General features: G+C 37.9%; 1 protein-coding gene across 8 annotated transcripts in view; it reads left to right on the top strand.

Moving 5' to 3' along the window:
- The first annotated feature begins 10,216 nt into the window (after positions 1-10,216).
- The window catches only part of CEP162 (centrosomal protein 162), a 103,827-nt gene continuing 89,436 nt past the window's right edge, over positions 10,217-24,607 (top strand). For 3 of the 8 annotated variants that reach the window (XR_010158092.1, XM_003311371.6, XM_016955943.4), the window contains exons 1-5: positions 10,440-10,763; positions 11,891-12,006; positions 17,144-17,258; positions 22,392-22,538; positions 22,853-23,036. Coding sequence is in view for 5 of the 8 variants with exons in the window: in XM_003311371.6 (XP_003311419.3) it covers positions 11,950-12,006; positions 17,144-17,258; positions 22,392-22,538; positions 22,853-23,036 (503 nt within the window). In the remaining 3 variants the exon portion in view is untranslated. Of the gene's footprint in view, positions 10,764-11,890; positions 12,007-15,244; positions 15,336-17,143; positions 17,259-22,391; positions 22,539-22,852; positions 23,037-24,607 lie in introns of those variants that run through there. The other 5 variants (XM_063813246.1, XM_063813243.1, XM_063813247.1 and 2 more) reach the window with 5 other exon arrangements.

Raw genomic sequence — 24,607 nt, 5'->3', positions numbered from 1 at the left:
CTGTTCTGTTCCATTGGTCTATATATCTGTTTTGCTACCAGTACCGTGCTGTTTTGGTTACTGTAGCCTTGTAGTATAGTTTGAAGTCAGGTAGCGTGATGCCTCCAGCTTTGTTCTTTTTGCTTAGGATTGTCTTGGCTATACGGGCTCTTTTTTGGTTTCATATGGAATTTAAAGTAGTTTTTTTCTGGTTCTGTGAAGAAAGTCAATGGTAGTTTGATGGAGATAGCATTGAATCTATAAGTTACTTTGGGCAGTATGGCCATTTTCATGATATTGATTCTTCCTATCCATGAGCATGGAATGTTTTTCCATTTGTTTGTGTCCTCTCTTATTTCCTTGAGCAGTGGTTTGTAGTTCTCCTTGAAGAGGTCCTTCACATCCCTTGTAAATTGGATTCCTAGGTATTTTATTCTCTTTGTAGCAATTGTAAATGGGAGTTCACTCATGATTTGGCTCTCTCTTTGTCTGTTATTGGTGTGTAGGAATGCTTGTGATTTTTGTATATTGATTTTGTATCCTGAGGCTTTGCTGAAGTTGCTTATCAGCTTAAGGAGTTTTGGGGCTGAGATGATGGAGTTTTCTAAATATACAATCATGTCATCTGCAAACAAGACAATTTGACTTCCTCTCTTCCTATTTGAATACCCTTTATTTCTTTCTCTTGCCTGGCAGAACTTCCAATACTATGTTGAATAGGACTGGTGAGAGAGGGCATCCTTGTCTTTTGCTGGTTTTCAAAGGGAATTCTTCCAGCTTTTGCCCATTCAGTATGATATTGGCTGTGGGTTTGTCATAAATAGTTTGTATTATTTTGAGATATATTCCATCAATACCTAGTTTATTGAGAGTTTTTAGCATGAAGTGGTGTTGAATTTTGTTGAAGGCCTTTTCTGCATCTATTGAGATAATCATGCGATTTTTGTCATCAGTTCTGTTTATGTGATGGATTACATTTATTGTTTTGCATATGTTGAACCAGCCTTGCATCCCAGGGATGACGCCAACTTGATCATGGTGGATAAGCTTTTTGATGTGCTGCTGGATTCGGTTTGCCAGTATTTTATTGAGGATTTTTGCACTGATGTTCATCAGGGATATTTGCCTGAAATTTTCTTTTTTTGTTGTGTCTCTGCCAGGTTTTCGTATCAGGGTGATGCTGGCCTCACAAAATGAGTTAGGGAGGATTCCCTCTTTTTCTATTGTTTGGAATAGTCTCAGAAGGAATGGTACCAGCTCCTCTTTGTACCTTTGGTTGATTTTGGCTGTGAATCCGTCTGGTCCTGGACTTTTTTTGGTTGGTAGGCTATTAATTACTGCCTCAATTTCAGAACTTGTTATTTGTCTATTCAGGGATTTGACTTCTTCCTGGTTTAGTCTTGGGAGGGTGTAAGGGTCCAGGAGTTATCCATTTCTTCTAGATTTTCTAGTTTATTTGTGTAGGGGTGTTTATAGTATTCTCTGATGGTGGTTTGTATTTCTGTGGGATCAGTGGTGATATCCCCTTTATTATTTTTTATTGTGTCTATTTGATTCTTCCCTCTTTTCTTCTTTATTAGTCTGGCTAGTGGTCTATTTTGTAAATCTTTTCAAAAAACCACGTCCTGGTTTCATTGATTTTTTGAAGGGATTTTTGTGTCTCTATCTCCTTCAGTTCTGCTCTGATCTTAGTTATTTCTTGTCTTCTGCTAGCTTTTGAAATTGTTTGCTCTTGCTTCACTAGTTCTTATAAATTTCCCTCTAAACACTGCTTTAGCTGTGTCCCAGAGATTCTGGTACATTGTGTCTTTGTTCTCATGGGTTTCAAAGAACTTCTTTATTTCTGCCTTCATTTCATTATTTACCCAGTAGTCATCTAGGAGCAGGTTGTTCAGTTTCCATGAAGTTGTGAGGTTTTGAGTGAATTTCTTAATACCGAGTTCTAATTTTATTGCACTGTGGTTTTAAAACACTAATGGTCAAGCACTCAGCCTCTACCAGGACCATGTAACACACTAAAAACTTTTCAAATTGGAAAGTAGCTTTCAAGAGCAGAAAACATGATCTTCTTCACTATCTACTGATCTGTCTTCTGACTATGCAATTGAGGCTTAGGGAATGTTTAACACACCCCTATTTACCATGGATATTGCTAGCCACCATCAGATTTTCTGGGTCATGTGGACCAAGCTTCCAGCATGCTTACACTACTACCTGGACCTGTTACAGACCGTTCTATTGCTCTGGGTAACACTAAAGTCCAATAAATGGGTTAGTACAATACTCGCAAATGCAGTACATACTGCTTTTAAAATCTACAAGGGCCCATGAAGCACTATGTCTTTTTCTGGGTGGGAGGTTCCAATGTGTAACAATTTGTTTTTTATCTTTATCTTTTATAATCATCTAAAATTTCAAAAATATGGCAGTAGTCTAAAATTTTGTAGGGTTCATATCCCACCCTCTGGTGTTCATGTGCCTAATTAGGGCATCTAGAATAATTGCCACTTCTTCCTTATCTAGTGCAATTAACATGATGCCATTAATACAGTAGACTATCATGATGTTGTGAAATGACAAGCCAATTAAGTTTCCTACAGGCTACATTGTGATACAGAACAGCAGAGTTAATACAGCTATGGGGGGAAATAGTGAATGTAAACTATTATCCTAGCCAAGTGCATACCAACTGCTTTTGATGTTTTTTCCAAAGGTGATTTAAAAGACAATATTTTCCAGGTACATAGAGGTGCTAGTCTCTGCCATCCCTCCCATGAAGAGTTCTTGATTCTGATTTACTCACTTGGATGTTGGTGGCATGTTTTCAGAGACTTCCACTTAGTACTTCCTACCATAACGGCTCCACAGATCCTGGAATCAACATAAGGCTCCTTTCAGTTACATACTTGGAAATTTTATAAATTATTTATTTATGGACTGGGGAAAGAATCAAAGAGTGAGCCACAGACCCATTGTAACCTCTGTGAGACATACTTGGGCTAGGACTCTTTTACCTTTCCTCATATGCCCTCATGCTAACTGGAAGGGCATGATAGCATTTCAGGTTCCCTGGCATCAGTATTAGCTCATACCTTTTATCCAACAATCCTTGAAAAGTCTAACTATTCTTATTTCCAGTTTTCATCTAGCCTCCAAACACTCCCACTCTAACTAGAGACCCATGGAAGCTTTTCTGGCTCTCTAAAGCAGTTAGCATTAGGGTCAGCTCATACTCCCTATTCAACAGTCTTCAAAAAGCTAACTATAATTATTTCCTCAGTGCAGTGTTACCCTAGTAAATGGTCATAGGTCCCTTTGTGGAAAGATAGGGAGAATGTTTATAATTATTCATGTGACAATGCAGGGTCTTTCCTTAAGGGCACTCGCCCTGCCTTTTAACCAATGAGATCTAGGTCTACAAAATTACATAAATCTAGAAGCTGGATGAAGGACCTAGATTTTCCATTGTGATAGCTGATGCTCATATTCTTCTTATATTCTGATGGAGCAGATCACATGAAGATATTTTGGTTCTTGTTGTTGCATACACACACACACACACACACACACACACACACACACACAAATTGCCCAGTCAGCTATCCATGTACCTCATCCCTCAAACTGCAATTTATTAGCCATTGCCACAGATTCCTGCAGGTCAAGACAGCCAGACTGCTACTATAGACTTCTGTCAATTTCAGTAATTGCAACCATCTTGCCTCTGACAGTTTAGTATCACCACATATACTTTTCACTGAGAAATCCCATACCTTCACTGATACTAGGGAGACTAGTTTCAAGCAGCATCTCCTGTTACTAACCCTGACATGGGGAGGATAGACATCACCAGGTTTTTCAGATTCTGATGTTCCCCTCACCAGCCAATTGTTTTCTGCCTTATTGAAGGGTATGTCCTCTGGATCCTCTCAGGGAACAAAGTCAGGTGATAGATGCTAGAGATCATATAAAGAATCCACATTAACATTCCTATCTTCATGAGCCTTCTCAAATCTTCCTTAATACCAGCCAAAGCAATTTCAGCATTTCTGTCTCATTTTCCTATTTGCCATCATCACATGCAGACTTCAAGGAAACTTCCCAGAAGAATATTAAGACCAGCTCCAGATGTCCTTACTAGGAAATTGAGCCCCAATTCAGGAGTGAGTGCTCTCATGTCAATAAAATCTTCCCTGTTCAGCCTTATTTTATTTCCCCCACCAGTCAACACTCTCAAAATTCACCCCTACATGTATTTCCCTGGTTTCTTTTAGTACATATAATCTAGGACCTGCAATTCCTATAAACCATTTCTTCCTGGAGAAAGAACTATATTTCCCAGCTCAGGTGTTTTGAGACCTGACACAAGCTACTAGCAGGGGGACAATGAATGGTGACCAGACAGATCTTGAGGAGGACAAGCATCATCTTGTGAGTTTCCTCCCTCATATAAGGGTCTTTAGGTCTTTTCAAGGTCTCTAGGCAGGAAGAGGATGTTCTGCTCTAGTAAGGAGAATGGGAGTGCTTCTGCCATTATTGAGGGTTCAGGGAAATCTGAGAGTTCAAGACTCCCAGACTTATCCACCCAAATGTCCATATTCCAAGTTCAGTGTTCCACTATTTGCTACCAGAACCCTGACTCAGAAGACCCAGAAAGGTTGTGGCTTCAATTCCCTTTGCAACTGTGCCACTCTTACAATTTGATCTTGGGCATGACTTTCACCACATACTCTACTGCAGCTGCAGGAAATGATGATTTCCTCAAATGCTGATATAAGCCCTTGACTTTTATAATGCACATTGATTGTGGCTGACCTGAGCCATTAATTGTCTTTATTTCAAGGCATCCAAAGCAATTAGTAAAATCCAGTCATTCTACAATATTAATAATTACCTTTGCCATCATACTATATGAATAACCCCTCACATTCCACCTGTACCTCTGCCTAACCAATCTCATGTGAGAATCTTAGCAATTGCATTCCACTGGTTATCACCACTCCATCTCTTTCAGCAATGGGGTCTTCATTGCCATCTTACTGATGAGTTCTTCAGTTCCCAAATCCTATCCTAATGGTCTGCTTTCTAGGGATAACTCTAATACTATGTGTCTTTCCGAGGGTTCCCCTGAAAGGATAACAGTAAACAAACTTGAATGAAAGTAATGTATTTGGAAATGAGTTGTCAAGTAGTAGAAGTGATGAATAAGGACAGTGACGGGGGGAGGGGAGAGAGAGAGAGAGAGAGAGAGAGAGAGAGAGAGAGAGAGAGCCAATACAAGAATGTATCATCAAACCATTGCTGTGAACAACCGGTTCCAAATCACAGCAGACATTCTGAAAAGTCTTATGAAATGTGTATCAATACTGTCTACCCTAGGGTGAAAAGCAGAAGGCATTTATTCATCAGTTCCTCCCCACACTGGTCAAGGGTTAGCCCACAGAAGTTAAGTCCCTTACACTTCGATGTGCAAGCTTTGAGTGCTGAATGGGTTCCCTCAAGTATCAGAGAAACCCCAGGGAGTGGAAAGCAAGAGGTTCACATGCAGGCTTAAGGCAGGCACACTTTTGACTTAATCTGTGAAGCCAGTCAAGCCTGAGTGAAACTGGTCCCAGCAGCAGTGACAAGAGTAAAAGATGAGGCCGTGAACATGTGAATGTGACATATAAGACAGTCCAATGGAGCACACAGAAAAATAGAGTATCAACCATCAAAATTGGAACTAATAAAGGACCATCGGTTAGAAAATGACTCTATATGGCCTATTTATGCTTAAGACTACAGATTGTGACTGGAAAAATACTTGTTTCTGGCTAAAAGATATTATAATCATTTTTCTTCATTAGGTTTCTTAATACAACAAAATAGTGATATTTGTAATCCAAAACATTTAGCTTAAGAAATAATAAGCACAACTTCAAATTTCTACCTTATCGACTTATTTTAATAAAGTAATTCTGTGTTCTAAGAGTTCCATTCAATAAATCAGTAATGTTCCATATAGCCCTGTCAGTAAAACTATTTGGAGGCAAACACACTCACTTTATGAATATTTATTTATAAATTAATATATTTATAGCAATTAGTCCGCAATATTAGTCAAACTTTAATTTATTAAGTTTGAGATAAAAATAAATTGAAAATAAATTCTAATATTTTCTTCTTATATCCAATCACCTCCCCATCATCTAAGGTATGTGAATACAAAAAAACTTAATTTTAGACTAACATTATCACATAGACCCAGCCTAATAATTTGTTAATAATCAGATGAGCTTAATCCATATTTTAGATGTGCTAAAAATCACAATTTTGTATATATACGAAAAACACATATTTATACTTATTTCTCTAACTTGCTGGTGAATTCATGTATTATTACATTGATTATATATTAATAGACATGTAGAAATTATGTGATTATCTGGGTTACGGAATTATAATCTAAAATATCAGTTTTAGACAGCACTCTGGAGCTCAAGGGAGGTCCCTTCAAGACCAATAAAAAAGCATAGAAAGAGAGCTCAAAACCATCCTTCACCTGCCTGCCAACCATTGCAACTCTGCTTTATTTGTTTTATACATTGTGCTTCTCACAAGATTTTCCTAGAAGAAAGGATTCTGAAACATATATATATAACCTATGATCTTATTCTATCTAGTAACGGATTGACAGAAAGTTGGGGAAAATGGGACAGGGGTCATTTAGATTTCACCAATTTTATATGCACTCACTTGTATATGTGTGGTGTGTGTGTGCATTTGTATGCAATCTTATCAACATGTAGCTTGTTATAACTGCTACTGTATCAGGATACAGAACAATTCCATCACTACAAAGATTTCCTATGCTACCTCTTCATATCTACACTCACCCAGTTGATAGTTCATTGTGGTTCTAATTTGCATTTCCCTAATGATGTGGAATATCTTTGTGATGCTGAGCATCTTTTCATGTGCTTATTCACCATTTTCATATACCTTTCTCATGTCCCCTTTGGTGAAATGTCCACTCGTGTCTTTTGTCCATTTTCTAATTGTGTATTTTGCTTTTGCTATTTTGCTAGTGTTCTTTATATGTTCTAGATAGCAGCCCTTTGTCAGATATGTGGTTTGCAAATATTTCATCCTAGTCTTTAGTTTGTCTTTTCCTCCTCTTACAGGGTCTTCATAGGTCGAGTTTTTCCTTGATTCGTCAATTTTTGTGTTTTTACATTTCGATAATAATTATAAAACCATGTTGTTAACTGTATTATTTAGAAGCATAGCCAAATTACTGACATCCTCAGTGGCCATTTACTGGATTATTAAAGAATTATTTTAAAAACAATTTCATGACCTAAATCACCATCCATGAGTTCATGATATAATTGTAAATGGGCAGCTCTGCATACCCTAGGGAAAGAGCATCTGCCTGTATTTTAGAAACATTTAAATACTTGTAAATATGACTGTACAATTTCTCAATATTCTACTATGAATTATTATTCTTTTTCTTGGGAACAACTTATAACAATAGCTTAAACTTTGACTACTACATTTCATATACAAAACAATTAAGAAAAATTTTAAGTAGTCAAAAGCAGTCAGATGTGGACAAATGAGCAGAAGTCAACAATGACTTTGACAAACAAAATAACGATGGCAATAACAAAAAAACCATTAATTTTCTTATGACTAGAATGATACGATTCCTTCAGTGTCTTCCTCATTATCCACATAAGTGAAGAGAATACCCACTTCTGAAAATTAGAGGTAAAGAAGCAAGCAACTGGAACTATTATGTAACTGTATCTGATTCAGTTCTTCTCCTTAATCCACTCCCACAATGTGCTAAGTTTACACCCCATTACCGTTGCAGGTCTTGGCTACAACTATACTGTCAATGTTGACTGAGTTCTCACACTGTACTGTTTGCTACGAGAAAAGGCAATATAAGGCTTGAGGTACAGTCTCCCCCTCTAGAACCTCACTAGAGAGCTGGATAAACACCAAATATAAATCAAATTTCATATCATTCTAGGAAACACAAAAAGAAACACATAATGATTGAGAAACCTGTAACAATTATGGAGAATCTAAAAGTAGGAAACTTTGATGCTACCCAGAGTGATTTAACTACTAAAGTAGCCATTTCATTGACATTTTAGATACATATTTATGATGAGAGCTAGTATTAAATGGTGTTTTAAATTATGGGTCATGAGGTCAATTCATTTTATAAAAATGAATACAATAGTATACAGCACAGTGTAAACTCTCAAAAATTATTAATCATTCTTTTAATGACTATTATTTTGAAAAATGTATAACAATTCAATTCAGTACCAAAAATTTAGTGACATCCCTTCCACAATTCAGCATAACAAACTCTTGGATCCTATAAGCATAAGTTTTGTAGGTTTATGCATAGAGACAAAATGATTATTCACTCTTTAGACACAGTAACATTCATCTTCCACTCCTTATACCAAAGCTCCAATTCTAACCTCAATAGGACTGAACTCTGTACCAGAGCTGCAAATAATTCTGCATGCCTTGGTGAGTGGGGGTGAGAGGAGGCTGTAGAAGAGAGTAGTGCCGACCATACCATGCAAGTCCTTGTAGATATTTGGATTTTAGTACAAATACAGAGAGAAATCATTGTAGGATTTTCAGCAATGGAGTAACCTGATTTACATTTTCAAATTATCACATTTTCTATTGTGTAGACAATGGGTTAGACGAGGATAGGAGTAGAAATAGAGAAACTTGTTAGAAGGCTAATGAAGCAGTTCAGACAAGAGGAAAAGATGCCTCTGTCATTAGTAATTAGGATGTAAAATGAACAGAATAGAGACACATTTTGGAGGTAGCACCAACAAGTCTTGACGAATAGAATATGGGAGAGAGGGAACTCCCAGATTTCTGTCTTGAATGAGTAGGTGTATGGAAGTACCATGAAGTGTGACAGAATAAGAGTCCAGAAATAAGCCCTAAGAAATTCTAACATTGGCCAGGCGCGGTGGCTCACACCTGTAATCCCAACACTTTGGGAGGCCAAGGTGGGCAGATCAGGAGTTCAAGACTAGCCTGACTAACATGGTGAAACTCCGTCTCTACTAAAAACACAAAATTAGCCAGGTGTGGTGGTGGGCACCTGTAATCCCAGTTACTCGGGAGGCTGAGGCAGGAGAATCAGTTGAACCCCGGAGGTGGAGGTTGCAGTGAGCCGAGATCGCACCATTGTACTCCAGCCTGGGTGACAGAGCAAGACTCCGTCTCAAAAAAATAGAAATAAAAAAAAAAGAAAGAAAGAAAAGAAAAAAAGAAAAAGAAGAAAAGAAAAGAAATTCTAACATTTAGAGGTCAGCTAGGATAGACAGAGACAGTGAAAACCCTTGAGGGGAGGCTATAAATGTGAAAGAAAAACCAAGAAAGAGAGAAGAGACAAGTGTATCAAATAGTATTGGGAGATCAAATAAAGTGCTGTCATATATGTACACTTACACACACAGAGACAGGATTAAAAGGTCTGACAAAAGGGAGGTAAAGTGGAAATAATTCCTCAGAAAAGATTGGCAAGTAAGGTGAGGAGAGAGATCATTTCAACCACTGGGAAATAATAGAATGAAGAGAATGTGTCAGAAGTGATGTTTTAGGTGGGGATCTCAAGGCATGTTCAAATGCTGTTGGGAAAAATCCCACAGCCAGCCAGAAGTCGAAGATACAGGATTAAGGGGAAATGACCAGTGGAACAAGATCAGTGAGAAGAAGAATGGGTAAAGGCTCTAGATCATATGTGGGAAGGTAAGTCTTTGATAGAAGGTGGCAGGAAGTCAACTTCTCAATAAATGGTGGCTTAAGATATTTCTTTTATTATTCATATTTGCATCATAGTCCACAGCTCCTGGTTTGTACATATTTGTATTGCAAAAAAAGACTTGATGAATAAACAGTTCTAGCTAAAGATGAGGTCCTGAACTAAGTCTACCATCAGCAAAACCTGCAGCTGTTGTAGATTTTACTTACACTATGCTAAATGTTGTCCTCTGAAACTCCAGCTAATGTTGCATGCTTTGAAAAAAGAAAAGAAATAGAAAACAAAATCCAAGTCAGTAATTGTGAAATGCCAGTAAAGAATGCAGTTTTGAAAAGTAGGGGTAGCGGGAGGAGCAATAACTTAGTAAGAATCTTGCTGTTTGCGTATTTTCGATTTCTTGCCCACTAGGTGGTGGAACAGAGTCCCCATCTAAACGACAGTTTTTTTCCTCACAGGTTTGTGTTTCTCTCACAACGCCTACACAGGTCTTTGCAGGCCAAAGAAATCCAAGAAATTCAATCTTTTCAAAATTGCCCCTTGGAAAAACAGAGCGCTCGAATGACAAGTGTGGGGAAGGCGGGAGGCGAAGATGCAGAGTGCGGAAACACAAGGACCAGGGGAGCTAAACTACATTTCCCAGAAAGCCACGGGCTGGGCTACAACCACCGCGCCCTCCAAGCCCGCTGGAAGCCTCCGTCTCGCTTCTCCAGTAACCGGTTTGCCGCTGTCCCCTTTTCTAAGGAACGTAGGGAAAGCCAGGGAAGGAAAGGCATTTCACTGCAGCAGCGAAGGTTTAGCCACTAGAGTGTCTTTCTCAGCCGTGGTTATTCCGACCTTCGCTTGTAAAGGCATTGGGAAACCCACGGCCCACGTGACCAGCCCGGGTCATGTGACTCCAGAACCCGGCAGCTGAAGTCTGTTACCCTGACTACTGGTAGACCCGCAAAGACCTTCCGGGAAAGCGCGGAATTCAGAGGCAGAGGTAGGTGGTAAGGTGTGAACGCTGGTTTCCCACCCAAATCGCCCTGGTCGAGGTCGTGCTTCATACTCGAGCGAAGGGCTTTAGTTTTCCGGGTCATTCCCCTTCTCCGCCCGGAGCCCACGGCAAATGCGTCTTTGTCTTCCCTCCAATTCCCGAACCCGCGCTTCTGGGGACGGGGTCGCAGCCAGGCTTGAGAAGCTTTTAGTGGAGCTCACCCCTGACCAAGCTATTCAGGCCAAGACCTTAACCGCACTTACCCTGAACTGATCGAAAGTGCTAATGAGGGGAAGAGGTGTTATGCTGCACGATGGGGAGGGTATTGTCTGGTTCTGCAAGCCCTCTTCCCCTCCCCCATCTCTACAGAAGAAAGCTGGGATTTGAGCTGCTCTAGGGAGTTCAGGAGCTGGGGGTCGACCCAAGGTTGGGTTCATTAGGTGTCGAGGGGAACGCTTTCCGTTGCAAATCACTGGATTCTGCTTGTGTTCAGCGCATAATTTTTGTCGGTCTTCCCTCGCTTCAAAAGAAACATAGTACTGATTTGTGTACTCCATTAACTTAAGTATTCTTTAAGTATTTTGACTAAATTACTAATTCTTACTAAATTCTATTTGTGTATATTTTGAAACATCCCCGTATCTGGATACAGTCTGCTTTACGAAACTGCAGTCTGCTTTACGAAACTATTACTATGGATTGGTAAAATAACGAGCCGAGTGATAAGGCAGCACAAACTCTGTCGTGTGCTTTGCAAGAAAGAAACAGTCCTTTGGATTTGCTAACTTATAGTTTTTAAGATTCCCTGTGAGGACCTGGTTTGTGTTTGAGAGGTACTAATTAACACATACACACAAACATAGGTTTGGGAAATATTGTAGAGACCACTCTTTAACAATTGGATGTTAACAGATGAAAACATAATTCTGAACGTTGAGTACAAGACATCCTGTCAAAGCTGCTTTTCCAAATCAGTTTGCTTAATGAATTAGGAATCTCTTGACCAGCTCTTACTGGTTAAAAAAAAATTGTGCATATATACTGAATCATAAAAAATGTCCGAAGTTTAAGTCTGGTCGTGTTCATGATCTGGTGGATTTCCTCAAAAGATGTTTATGTCTCTTGTCATTTAGTGTTTCCAATGTTTGAGGTACTTTAGAATGTCTACTTTGGGAGGTCAAAATTGTTGACTATGGCTAACTGTTCCCAAGAAGAGCTAGATGAAGAGTTTGAACAGTTTATGAAAGAGGTAAGTTTATATTTTTAAAAGCTATATTGTCAAATTTGTCTCAAAAGACTCATCCTTCAATTCTGTCATTTCGAAGATACAGTTAGTCCATCACCAAACTCTGAATTCCCATCATCCCTCTAGCTCTGTCCGTTTTCTGCCACTGCTAGTTCAGTGCCATCATCTCAACTGGGCTATTGCAGCAGTTCCCAACTCAGAGTCCAGCATTCCTTTCACCACACTGCAGTCAGACTCTGTTCCTCCCCAGTAAAAGACTCTATTGGTCTCCCATCACATGTAGAAAAAAAAAAAACAAAAAACAAAAAACTGCTTACCGTGGTTTTAAAGCCTTTCATGATTTCACTCTTACATATCTCACTACCTTCATATCCCTCTTTCATCCACTTTATTTATTCCACAGTGGCCTTTTTTCTTTCCCAGACATTGCAAGCTCATTTCACCTTAGGAGCTTTGCACTCACTGTTCCCTCTGCCAATAATGCTCCTCCCTTACTCTTTACCTGGCTGGTGAAAATCTTAACTTAAATATCACCACTTCAGAGAGGCTTCTTCTGTTTATCCAGTAAAAGGTAAACACAAAGTCACTTCTTAATCTAGTATGTATTTAATTCTTTTTATAGCACTTAGCACATTAATTATTTTTCTCGTATGGGTCTGTTTTCTGCTTCCCATTATAAGAATGTATGGTCTGTAATGTGATGACTCTATGTTCATTGCTATTATATATCAACATGTTCACTACTATATCTACAGTACCTAATAAATACTTAATAAATATTTGAATGAGCATATTAAATGGTTATACCACGTTCTGTGTACAGTCATGCACCTCATAAAGATGTTTTGGTCTGCAACAGACCACATATACAACAATGGTTCTGTAAGATTATAATGGGGCTGCCCTATAAAGGTGTATCTTTTTAATCTTTTGTACCATATGTTTACTTTTCTATGTTTAGATACACAAATGCTTGCCATTGTGTTACAGTTGCCTGCAGGATTCAGTACAGTACATGCTGAACAGCTTTGTAACCCAGGAGCAATAAGCTATACCATATAGCCTAGGTGTGGAGTAGGCTATACCATGGAGCCATCTAGGTTTGTGTAAATATACTCTATGATGCTCCTATGATGAAATCCCATTTCTCAGAACATATCCCCATAATTAAGCGATGCATAAAACTCTATTTATATAAATGGAGGGGACTTGTAGAGCATTCAAGAGAGTCACATTTTAAGCTATTATACGTTATACATTCTTGTTAAAAAAGGGAGTTTAATGTAGTACAAAAAAACTTCACTTTCATTATCCGTCTCATGGAAAAATAATGCCTTCTTTGTAGAATTGTTTTAAGGATTAAAAAAAGCATCTACCAATTGTCAAGATGTAATAGGCACTTGGAATAAGTTTCATTTATCATTTGAAAAGTTGATTTTTTAAAATTTCAAATACAGACACATTTTGAAAATTAAATTTATAGGAATGATTTTTATTGTAAAAGATAGCAGAACAGGCCTTCTAGAAGATGTTTTTATTCTTCCCTCATTTACCATCCTTCCAGCACACACATTCTCCAACACTCTCCTTCCCCCACCCTTCTGTCTCTGCCTCTCTTCCTCTTATATCCATCCTCAGTTGCAATGTGTCATTTTTTTTTTACTGTGAAAGTCATGATTTTAGAGTCATGCTAACTTTTCTCACTTTGATAAATTATTGTTCAAACAATTTATTCAAAGACATAGTTTATATATCTTTATTTTTTAGGAATTCACATAACCATTTAATTCACCCATTTTAAATGTGCAGTTCTGTGGTTTCAGAGTTATGTAACCATCACCACAATCAATTATAGGAATTTTTATCACCCCAGAAAGAAATCCCATATCTGTTAGCAGTTACTCCATCTCCTTGTTCCCCCTTCCCTAGCCTTAGGCAACTACTGAGCTGATTTCTGTCTCTAAATGTTTGCCTGTTACAGACATTTCATAGAAATTGTATTATATATTATGGGGCCCTTTGGGTCTGGTTTCTTGTACTTAGCATGATGTTTTCAAGGTTCATCCATGTCGTAGTATGTATTAACACTTCATTTCTTTTTATGGCTAAGTAATATTTCATTGTGTAGATGTACCACATTTTGTTTTTCCACCTGTCAGTTGACGGACATCTGGGTTCTTTCCACTTTTTGGCAGTTACAAACAATGCTGCCATGAACAATCATGTACAAGTTTTTGTGTGGATGTGTTTTTGTTCCTCTTGTGTATATGCCAAAGAGTGAAATTGCTGTATCATATGGTAGCTGTGTGTTTGCCTATTTTCTAAAATGACTGTGTTATTTTACATTTCCACTAGTAGTGTATTAGTTTATCAGAGTTCCAATTTCTTTTTTTTTTTTTTTCTTGAGACTGAGTCTTGCTCTGTTGCCCAGGCTGGAGTGCTGTGATGCAATCTTGGCTGACTGCAACTTCTGCCTTCTGGGCTTAAGCAATTCCTATGCCTCAGCCTCCTAAATTGCTGAGATTACAGGCGCCTGCCACCACGCCCAGATAATTTTTATGCTTTTAGTAGAAATGGGGTTTCACCATGTTGGCCAGTCTGGTCCGAAACACATGACCTCAAGTGATCCGCCCGCCTCGGCCTCTCAAAGTGCTGGGATTACAGGTGTGAGCCACCACACCCAGCCTAGAGTTCCAGTTTCTCCATATCCTTGCCAACAACTGTTGTATCTGAGAATCAGCTTTTTTGTTGTTTTATTTCTATTTATTTTATTTTTATTTTTATTTATTTATTTATTTATTTATTTATTTTTGAGATAGAGCCTTGCTCTGTCACCCAGGCTGGAGTGCAGTGGCGCAATCTTGGCTCACTGCAACCTCTGCCTCCCGGGTTCAAGTGATTCTCCTGCGTCAGCCTCCTGAGTAGCTGGGATTACAGGCACGTGCCACCACGCCCAGCTAATTTTTGTATTTTTAGTAGAGACGTGGTTTCACCATGTTGGTCAGGCTGGTCTCAAACTCCTGACCTCGTGATCCGCCCACCTCGGCCTCCCAAAGTGCTGGGATTACAGGTGTGAGCCACCACGCCCAGCCTGTTTTGTTTATTTTTAATGAATCATATTCATTAAAAATAATTAATGAAAGTGCTGGGAAGCACTGTGGAAGGTTGTTTAAAGTAAGAACACTTATCATGTATTAGAAGTCTTCATTTCTTTTTTTCTTCTTTGTCATGGCCCTACAAGGTCAGTAGTACCATGCCTATGTTACAGATAAATTGAAAAAATGGGAGGAAACAGAAATGGAACACCTCAAGGTGATACTGAAGTTTAGAGAGTAAGTAAAAAGTGATGCAGCTAACTAATTTCACAAATTCAGATGGGATAAGGAATATTTTTTTCTTCCCTCCTCCTGTCTTCCTACCTGTTTGTTAGTGAAGACAGTTAAGTTCTTCTTGAACATTTTTAAATTGACATTCTTCAAGTCACTGAGGTAGAGTTTTTTGTTTGGCAAGTGGAAGAGTGTGTGTGTGTGTGTGTGTGCGCGCCCGCGCACGCTCTGTCATTTTAGAAGTTTAAAGGGTCACTCAGATAACAATATTCTAGTTGGGGAACTACATAGTATAGTGGAAAGTGGACAGGAGTTAGTCAGACATGGGTTTAAATGTCACTTTGTAACACTTACTAACAGTAGCAACTTAAGCAAGTTGCTTAGCCTCTTAGAGCTTCAGTTTCACCATGAGTAAATTTCTGCAGGGTTGTTTAAAGATTAAGTGAGTTAACCTGAGTGTAGATTCTGACATAGAGCAGGCATGTAGTAAATGTTGGTTTCTTTTCCAGAAAAAGTAATGTAGAATGAGATTGAAAAAGGATCAAGAGCAGAGTCCTGGAAAAGTCTGCTAAATAAATGGGCAAAAAGCCAAAGCTATTAAAATAGATGGAGGGGAGTAGCCACAGATCTGAAGAATAACCCAGAGGAAGTGATGCTACTAAAGTCAAGGTAGAGAGTTTCAAGAAGTAAGAGTTTAAGAGTTGATCACCAGTAGCAAATTCCATGATGTGATCAGGGAGGATAACTGACAGTGGTACTTTATTTGTGGCATTTCGGAGGCCTTTGGTGCCTGGAGGAGAGCTGTTTTGGTTGGGAACCAGATTATAAGGGGTTAAGTGAACTCAAGGAGTTGGTATATCAAGGAAATGTGATAGAGTAAAAGGGACGTAGGGATAAGGAATTTTTTTGTTTTGTTCTATTTTTTTTTTTTCAGAGTTGAGTAGAATGCTCATTTTTTCATTCTGCAATTGTGCCCGGTACTATGCTAGGCACTGGAGATGCAGTGCTGAGCAGGTGTATAATCAGAGGGAAGGGCGGGGAGTAGAGAGAGAAGGGAGTGAAGATACAGATATCAAATGGGATAACCAAGGAAGGAAGAACCTAGAGAAGTTCTGCTTGGAGTGGAGGAAAGAATTGTGTTGTCTGAGAGACGAAAGAAGTGCCTTCACAAGTAAGTTTAGTAGTGGAGTGAGGTGGGTGGTGTTTGAAGGTTTTTATTTCTCAGAGAAAAGGGTGACCAAGTTATTGGCTAAGGTGGTGGGGGGTGATAGTGAGGTTAGAGCATGGGATTTAGGATTGTAGTAAAAATTGGATTGGAAGAGTAGAAAAAAGCAAATAAGTGTTTATCAATCACTGAAAAAAAATGCTGATTTTTTCTTGGTCAATTTCATCCTCCTCTTTACACCCTGAAACTCAGTTCTTCCTTATATTGAAATTCTGTTTCTAGAGTGGTGCAATGCAATTTTGTTCAGCCATTATTTATTCTTAAACCCTAGAGAATGTCTAGAAGACAGGACTGTATCCTCCTGTTTTTTCTTTGCTGAAAAAAATTCTTGATCAAGTTTTACGTCTTTGTTGTTATTCTCCTGGTTTACTTAATTATGAAATTGATGCTCAGAGATGTATGTCTGATTTTTAAGTTATTTTGGCCAAATATGTTTGTAGCTGTGAAATTATACGTTATTGATGAGAATGTTATTTATCTATGTGATAGCTGAACTGTGAGCGAACTAATAGAAACATGCTTAATGATGAATCTGAGATTCTTGAATTTACACTGTATTTTCAAATTGAATGTCTTATATCTAATTCAGCTTTCAGATGATTCTTTTGAAAATTCAGACAAAACAGCTAGACAATCTAAAAAAGAGATGAAGAAGAAAGATACAGTGCCTTGGTGGATAACTGAAGATGATTTTAAAGATGATGGTAAATGTTGCTGATTTTTAGTTTCAAATTATTTGACCACAAGGGGTCAGTCAAGACTTCTGGATTTTGTTACTTCACTCTAAATATATACAGAAAATACTAATAGTGTGGATTTTTGAAGTTTGAATTGATTTTCATATAACCAGTACTTTATTATGTATTTATTATGTAATTGAGAATCTGCGTTATTAACATTATCAGCTTATTTTACATGGAGATAATTTATATTTACTCAAATTAAGGTGACAATTCAGGTATATTTATTATCATGTTTAATAATAAATTGATTTAAGGTGATTTAATAAGATATTCTGGCAGTATATTAATGTCATTGCATTGGGAAGAGTTTAACAAACCTATAGACCTTGGTATCACAGTTTGTTAATGACAGTAGTAAAAAAAAATTTACTGCCATATGTATATATGTCTCTCATATATATGTATATGATATGCCCAGGCTGAAGGGCAGTAACACAATCATAGCTCATTGTAACTTCAAACTCCTGGACTCAAGCAATCTTCCCACCTCGGCTTCCTGAGTAGCTGGGACTACAGGTACATGCCAACATGCCTGGCTAATTTTTTTTATTTCCTGTAGAGATAGGGTCTCTCATTGTGTTGCCAGGCTGATCTCGAACTTGCCTCAAGCAGTCCTCCCACCTTGGCCTCCCAAAACGCAGAGATTACAAGCCTAAGCCACCACTCCTGGCCTGATAGGTTTACTATACATGATACTGCCACATCTGTAAACAACCCCGACTCCTTCTATTTCAGTACCTACATTCACACCATTTGTGGATCAGTGTTAAGCACAATTTTGTAAAATGATAGAATTTCTGTATCTCTAGGGAAAAAATATACATATGGGCTTTTGGTTTCCCCCCCTCCCCATGAAAATTGAGCCTGAATTCATGTCATAATTAAGACTCTGCATGATCTGACTGGAACCCTGCCTTCTCGTGTACTCTAGCCATAGGTAATCATTCCTCATCTCCTGGAAACACCATAGGCCTCCCTGCCTCTGTGCATTATCTCATGCTTCCTTGCCATTAGAATGCCTTTCCTCTCATCCTTCTTGCCCAATAAAGCCTAGCATCACCACTTTTTGCAGTCCTTCACTCTATCTTCTAGCTCTCTTGTCACAATTAGTTTCTCCTTCATTTTGATGTCAGAACACCATAGTAACACTTACACATTGTGTTGATAGTTGTAACCTATAGGACAACTCCTGCGGTTGGGAGCTTTGCGAGGGTAGGAAACACTTCTTTGTCCTTGTATCCCCTGACCCTCAACATTAAATGATAAATTTGATTAATAAATGCATGTTAAAGTAGATTTGACAGTTACTTCTCTGTTCTTTTTAATACTGTAGTTTAAAGAAATTCCTTATTGAAAAATTCAGTGCATTTTTTATAAATTCTTATGCAACATGCTGAACTTTGTAGTGAAGAATTATGTTTTAGACTCTCTCCCTGCTTTTAATGCTTGAAAAGGATATTATAAGATGAAGTACTGTTGGAATTGTTGACAAAGATTTGGGACACAAAGCCTTTTGTCTAGAAGATAATGAATCAGAGCAGATATATACAACCTAATCCTACAGGAAAAGAATAGCTCCTAGACCAAAAATACTCACATGTAACCTGATTGATGGTATTAATAATTTTTTTAAATGTATCAGAAATAGATTTGATTAGTAAAAGAAGTAAAGAAGGATAGTCAAGAAGCAAACTTTGACAATGTCAGCTTAAACAGCAGGAGGTTTCCCTGCCCACGGGAATAACCTGGTCCCTGATTCAAGCAAACGGTTACTGAGTTTGTATTATGTTCTAAATACTAGGCATTAGTATAAAAAGGCAAGACGTGATTCCTGTATCAAGAGTGTAGAACCTTCTGAGGGAGAATTCAACACTCCTCTTGAGAAGAGGAATGCATTATTAATCTTAAGACAGGTACCATTAAACATTAACAGTGAGCAGCTTTTACATTATAATTTTGCTTGTTTCCCAGTTGCCATAGGAATAAAATGTTCGGCTTAGAAGGTGAAACTATCTCATCCTCTTGCTGATTGTATTCTTTATTGTAAATAACTAAACTGGATCTTCGTTTCTGTTATATTAATCTCTTGTGAACTTGGTTAGTGTGAGCTACAACCTCAAGTTGTGCTTTAGAGCCAGGGTGAGACCCTGGACATGTTGCCACCACAGCACACCAACCTTGGCATATACTTTTTCATTTGAAGCATCTATGAATCTCTCTCTTGATTTTTTACAACTTATGGAGGTTATTATTTGATCCAGTAAAACCATTATTCACAGAAAGGCATAAAATAAATTGATTCTTAGCCTTTTCCAAGAGGACACTAATTAGGAAATTGAAGTAAAAATTCGTGACTTCTTAATAAGGCTTCCTTCTACCAAAAGTGATATTTTTTCTAATCTTCATATTTATAGCACACATTTTCAGTCTTCTGGTTTTTGAAGAAAACAAAGAACAAAAGAATATTAAAAAGCAAAAAACAAAAATAAAACAATACTCATAATTATTTACCTTTTCCATATATCAGTTTTTTACAACAGACATATACTATTAAAATAAGGAAATTTTGATACTGTATAGCTTTACCAGTTTTTTCTAGTGCTCTTGGAATACAGAGCAAGACCCTGTGCTGGCCTATGAGGACGAGCACGGTCCAACCATTGACTTCCTGCTCTGGGCTTATTTCCTCTTAGGCTTACGCTCACCATCTGGGTCCAGCCTCACTGGCCTTTTTGCATCTGCAAATGTGGCCTGCCCCTCCCATTGTCACGCTTCTGTACCTACTGTGTCCCCTGCCTGTTCTGGTCTCCCTGGCCTAGTTCACCTAATTATTTCCTGGTCTTTCTTCACATCTTAGCAGAAATGTTACTTCCTCATGGAAATATTCTTGGATTTTCCTGTCTCGGTATACCCCCCCCAGTTAATCTTATATAATTCCTTCAAAGCAGAGTTGTAATTCACATTTAACTTTGCTCTGTGAATACTGCTGCTTCTCTAGTAACCTCCAATGGTTACTGTTTTCTTTGCCACGTCTCTTGTTCCATTAGACTTGGAAAAGGAGTAGGTCATTGTTCATTGCTGTTTCTAGACCGTTCTTCCAATCTCCTTATGAACCTTGCTATCAGACCACCTATCTACTATGTCTCTTTGTTGGAGTTATCTACTGAACTCCGGGTTATTCCTCCTCATTCCTCAAAGATTTTAGCTGTTGTTTCACTGTGAGTCTCCGATTCTCTTGTCTAATTATTGGTGACTACATTAACTACATAGCTAATGCCTCTAATAACCTGACTTCCGAGTTCCTTAAACTTCTTTACACCCAAAAATCTTGCCTGCCACTTCATAGCCACCTCTTCCCTCTAATAGCTTCTCATTTCACTTGTTATAAAAGCTAATGACCTTTAAGCTACCACCCATGCCAGTTCTGCACCCTGACGTTTTTGGCCTCCCAACTTAGACTGCCTTTCTCTTGCTTATGCCCGTATCACTACACTGGCCTCCTTTCTCTTCACACATGCCTGGGCATTTTCCTGGCTTAGAGGCTGTACACTGCTTTCCTCCTCCTTAAACACTCTTCCCCCGTGTATTCATGTGGATTGGTCCCTCACCCCCACCAAGCCATAGCTCACGTGTTAACTTCTCAGCGAAAGCCTTCCTGACCATCCTATTTAAAGTTGTAGTACCCTCCATTCCTGCATTCTCTGTTCCTCTTTCTTGTTTTATTTTTCTTCTTGGCACTTAACTGTTTTCTAATGTACTATTTAATTGCAATGTGCTTATTTATTTTACTTATTGCCTGCCTCAAATCACATGAATAAGCAGGGATTTTTGTTTTTTTTTATTCACTGATAAAGCCCCAGCATTTAGAACAATGCCTGGTGTGCAGTAGGCACCCATAAATATTTGCTGTTGATTGTCTCCTCCTGTTAGATTTTAACCTTCGTGATGGTAAAGGACTTCATTGTATAGCTGGCACTAACAATGTTCTAGGTACATAGTTTGTCAAAAAATTTGAATAAAATAAGTAATACTCAGAACCTTTGCTACATAAACATAAGTTATACTTTTTTACCCAGGATTCATAGAACATTTTTGAAACTTTTTATTATAAAAAAATTTCAAACATATACATAAGTACCACATACTCTCATGTACCCATTGCCTAGCTGCAACAGTTGTTATTAACTCATGGTCAATCATTTTTCATCAATATTCTCTCTTGTTCTCCACCTTCTGACACTCAGGATTATACTGAAACAAATCTCCAACAGCATATCAGTTCTCTCCACATATATTTCAAAGTATCTCTTAAAATAAGTACTCTCTTTTTAAAATATAACCATAATAATGTCTAAGAAATATCTATAATAATTTCTTAGTATCATCAAATATATAATCAGTCATAAAAAACTTTTAATATGCTTAATATATATTAGCCTTAGAGAAAATTTCAAATTCCTGAATGCTGTGAGAGACTATAATACCCTCCCGTCCCCAACAGTATGCACATAACCTGGCATGAGAACCTCTCCTGCAGTGAGCCACTGATTCCATTGTTTTAGAAATAATGACTTTGAAAGAGCTTTCACTATTTCCATCTATTTTTTGAAATGATATTTACACTAACGAAGGCTTCTGTCTAACCTAGTAGGTTTTTAATTGTACCTACTTTGCCCCCTTGTATTTTGTTATAGTAATTCATGCCACCCACAGTCTATTTCCAATAGTGTTAAGAGTTCAGCACCAAAAACTCTCTGAGAAATGTAAAGAACAGAGGGAATAAGGCAGAAGATACTCTTTAAAGTGTCATGGTATACTGTATTAAGTACTTGTAATTACTTCAAAGTAATTTAAAAAAATTTTGTCTCATGGTGCAACTCTTTGAAGTATTCTATTTAATATGATACAGTGCCACCAAATAGAATTATAATCTTTCTTTTGTGAGTGTTAGGTCTGATGGATTTTTATTTAATAGAGCAGATTATTTTGTAGCTACTGTGCACAAAATTAGCATAACATTATTATTGTGTTGTCATAGTGGCCAAAACAGTTCTTTGAACATAAATCTTCATCTGTATTAAATTGTGTACCTAGGACTGCTTGGAACAAATGTGAGCTATTTGAAAACAAAGAAGACTTCTCAGCCTGTTATGGAAATAGAAGAGGAGTCTGCTGAAAAGATTCAATTTCTTAAGAGCAGTGGAACCTCTCTCTTAAGTACTGATAGCTTAGAAACAAATGGTAAGAAATGCAAGGGATATGAGTTGGTAAATTATTAATTGTTATGCTTATATTCAGAATTACAAAAATTAACTATCTTGAAGCCTCCTTTACTGAAGCATGTAGACAGATTTAATATCTTCCTAGAGGTTTAGAATTATTCTAGAGAAGCTTTAAACCTTACGTATTATTAATATGAATTCATATTTGGTGAGTGAGAGTAAATGTTTGTAAAATTTTTAAAATTTACTACATAATGTCAATAAATGCATCATTCAAATCAATGTTTTCAAAATTCTGTATATTACTAAAATATATTTGTGCTTTCCATTTAGAACTAGTAGTTTCTGAGCTCAACCATAGTAGTCTCGGAGTGGGATTGGACACATTAGAAGAACAAGAGGAGAAAGAACAATTTTTTGCCAGGCTTGAGAAAGGCTTGACATCTTCCATTGATTATTCGAGATTAAATAAGGAATTGGATTCTAATGACTCTACACATTTTAAAGCTTTACATAGGTAAAGTACAGTGTAAACTATTAATGATTTTTATGATTTCTGTGTTTTTGGAAGGCTGATATATGTGTGATTTTAAATAGGTAAACATTATAACAGGCAAAATTAAATCTTATTTTTTAAATCTATTATCTGTTCATTTTATAGTTAGGGTTTTTCTTATGTGTGAATAGAATATGTGTCTTTGTATTTGAGAGCCCATGCTGCCTCCAAAATCTGAAATTTCATGCTATTGAGACTAATAGTACATTGCCAAGATGTCCTTACTAGGAAAGTCATTTATTAAGTCATTTTCCACAGACAAATAGAGTCCAGGTTACCATTATAAACTCAGGAAAAAATAACAGAAAGGGAAGTGGGAACCAAGGAGCAAAGACAAGTTTGATCTGTGTCTTAACCTCTATATGGTTGGCCCTGATGGTTATCGGGAAACCTCATTTATTCTAGAAATCCCACTAGTTCACTGAACTGGTCCTCTCTTTATTACACTAGACCATTGCCAGTCTCAAGACCTTTGAAACCTGAAGTCTTTAATGCCGTTATTTAGTTATCCATGTAATTCTTAAAATTATGAATGGAAAGCAGATCATAATTTTATTTAGGATTTTGAGATCACAAAGGTATAATTAAGGGTCAGGAGAATCATAATCTCTGATTATTAGAGTGCCTAGGCTCTGCAGGATGGTTAGTTTTTTATAGACAGTGGATAAAGAAATGCATTTACCTTCATGAACTTTGCGGGGTCTGAGATTTTTACCCTACTTGGCAAGCTAACAAGCTAGCCTTCTGGTTTTATGATGTTGACAATAGACAGAAGATTCCTGGATCAGAATTAAAGAACAAAGGCAGTACCTGAGTGTCGCATTTGTTCGCATTGGTTCCCCATGCCCTATGATTATGCTGAGGGCAAGGCAAAGGATCCATAATGGATGTATTCACACACAATGGGCTGTGTTACAGAAGAGGAACACTGAGCTTGGAAAATGTATTACTTTTTTTTGAGACGGAGTCTCGCTCTGTCGCCCAGGCTGGAGTGCAGTGGCACGATCTTGGCTCACTGCAAGCTCCACCTCCCGGGATCACACCATTCTCCTGCCTCAGCCTCCCGAGTAGCTGGGACTACAGGCGCCTGCCACCATGCCTGGCTAATTTTTTGTGTTTTTTAGTAGAGAAGGGGTTTCACTGTGTTAGCCAGGATGGTCTTGATCTCCTGACCTTGTGATCCACCTGTCTCAGCCTCCCAAAGTGCTGGGATTACAGGCATGAGCCACCGCGCCCAGCGAAAATGTATTACTTTTATAGTAAGTGGAAACAAGCCTGCTCTTTGTTTGGTCGGAAATGTTACCCAAATGGCATGGTGAAAAATGATCAGCATCTTGTACTCTTGGCATATTCAGCAAGAATGTGCAGGGACACTCAGGGCCTATGGTCATTGCCTCTCCCAACGTTGTCAATACAGATTAAGCATGCGCGGGTTTGTGGGCCACAACTTTTTGCCACTTTGCTACATTTTTTAACTTTTTTCTTATTTCTTAACAGTATTCTTATCTATTGATATTTCTGCTGTAGAACAG

This window comes from Pan troglodytes, chromosome 5 (assembly GCF_028858775.2).
Source record: "Pan troglodytes isolate AG18354 chromosome 5, NHGRI_mPanTro3-v2.0_pri, whole genome shotgun sequence".
NCBI lineage: Eukaryota > Metazoa > Chordata > Mammalia > Primates > Hominidae > Pan > Pan troglodytes.
This window is presented reverse-complemented; position numbering and strand designations above follow the sequence as displayed.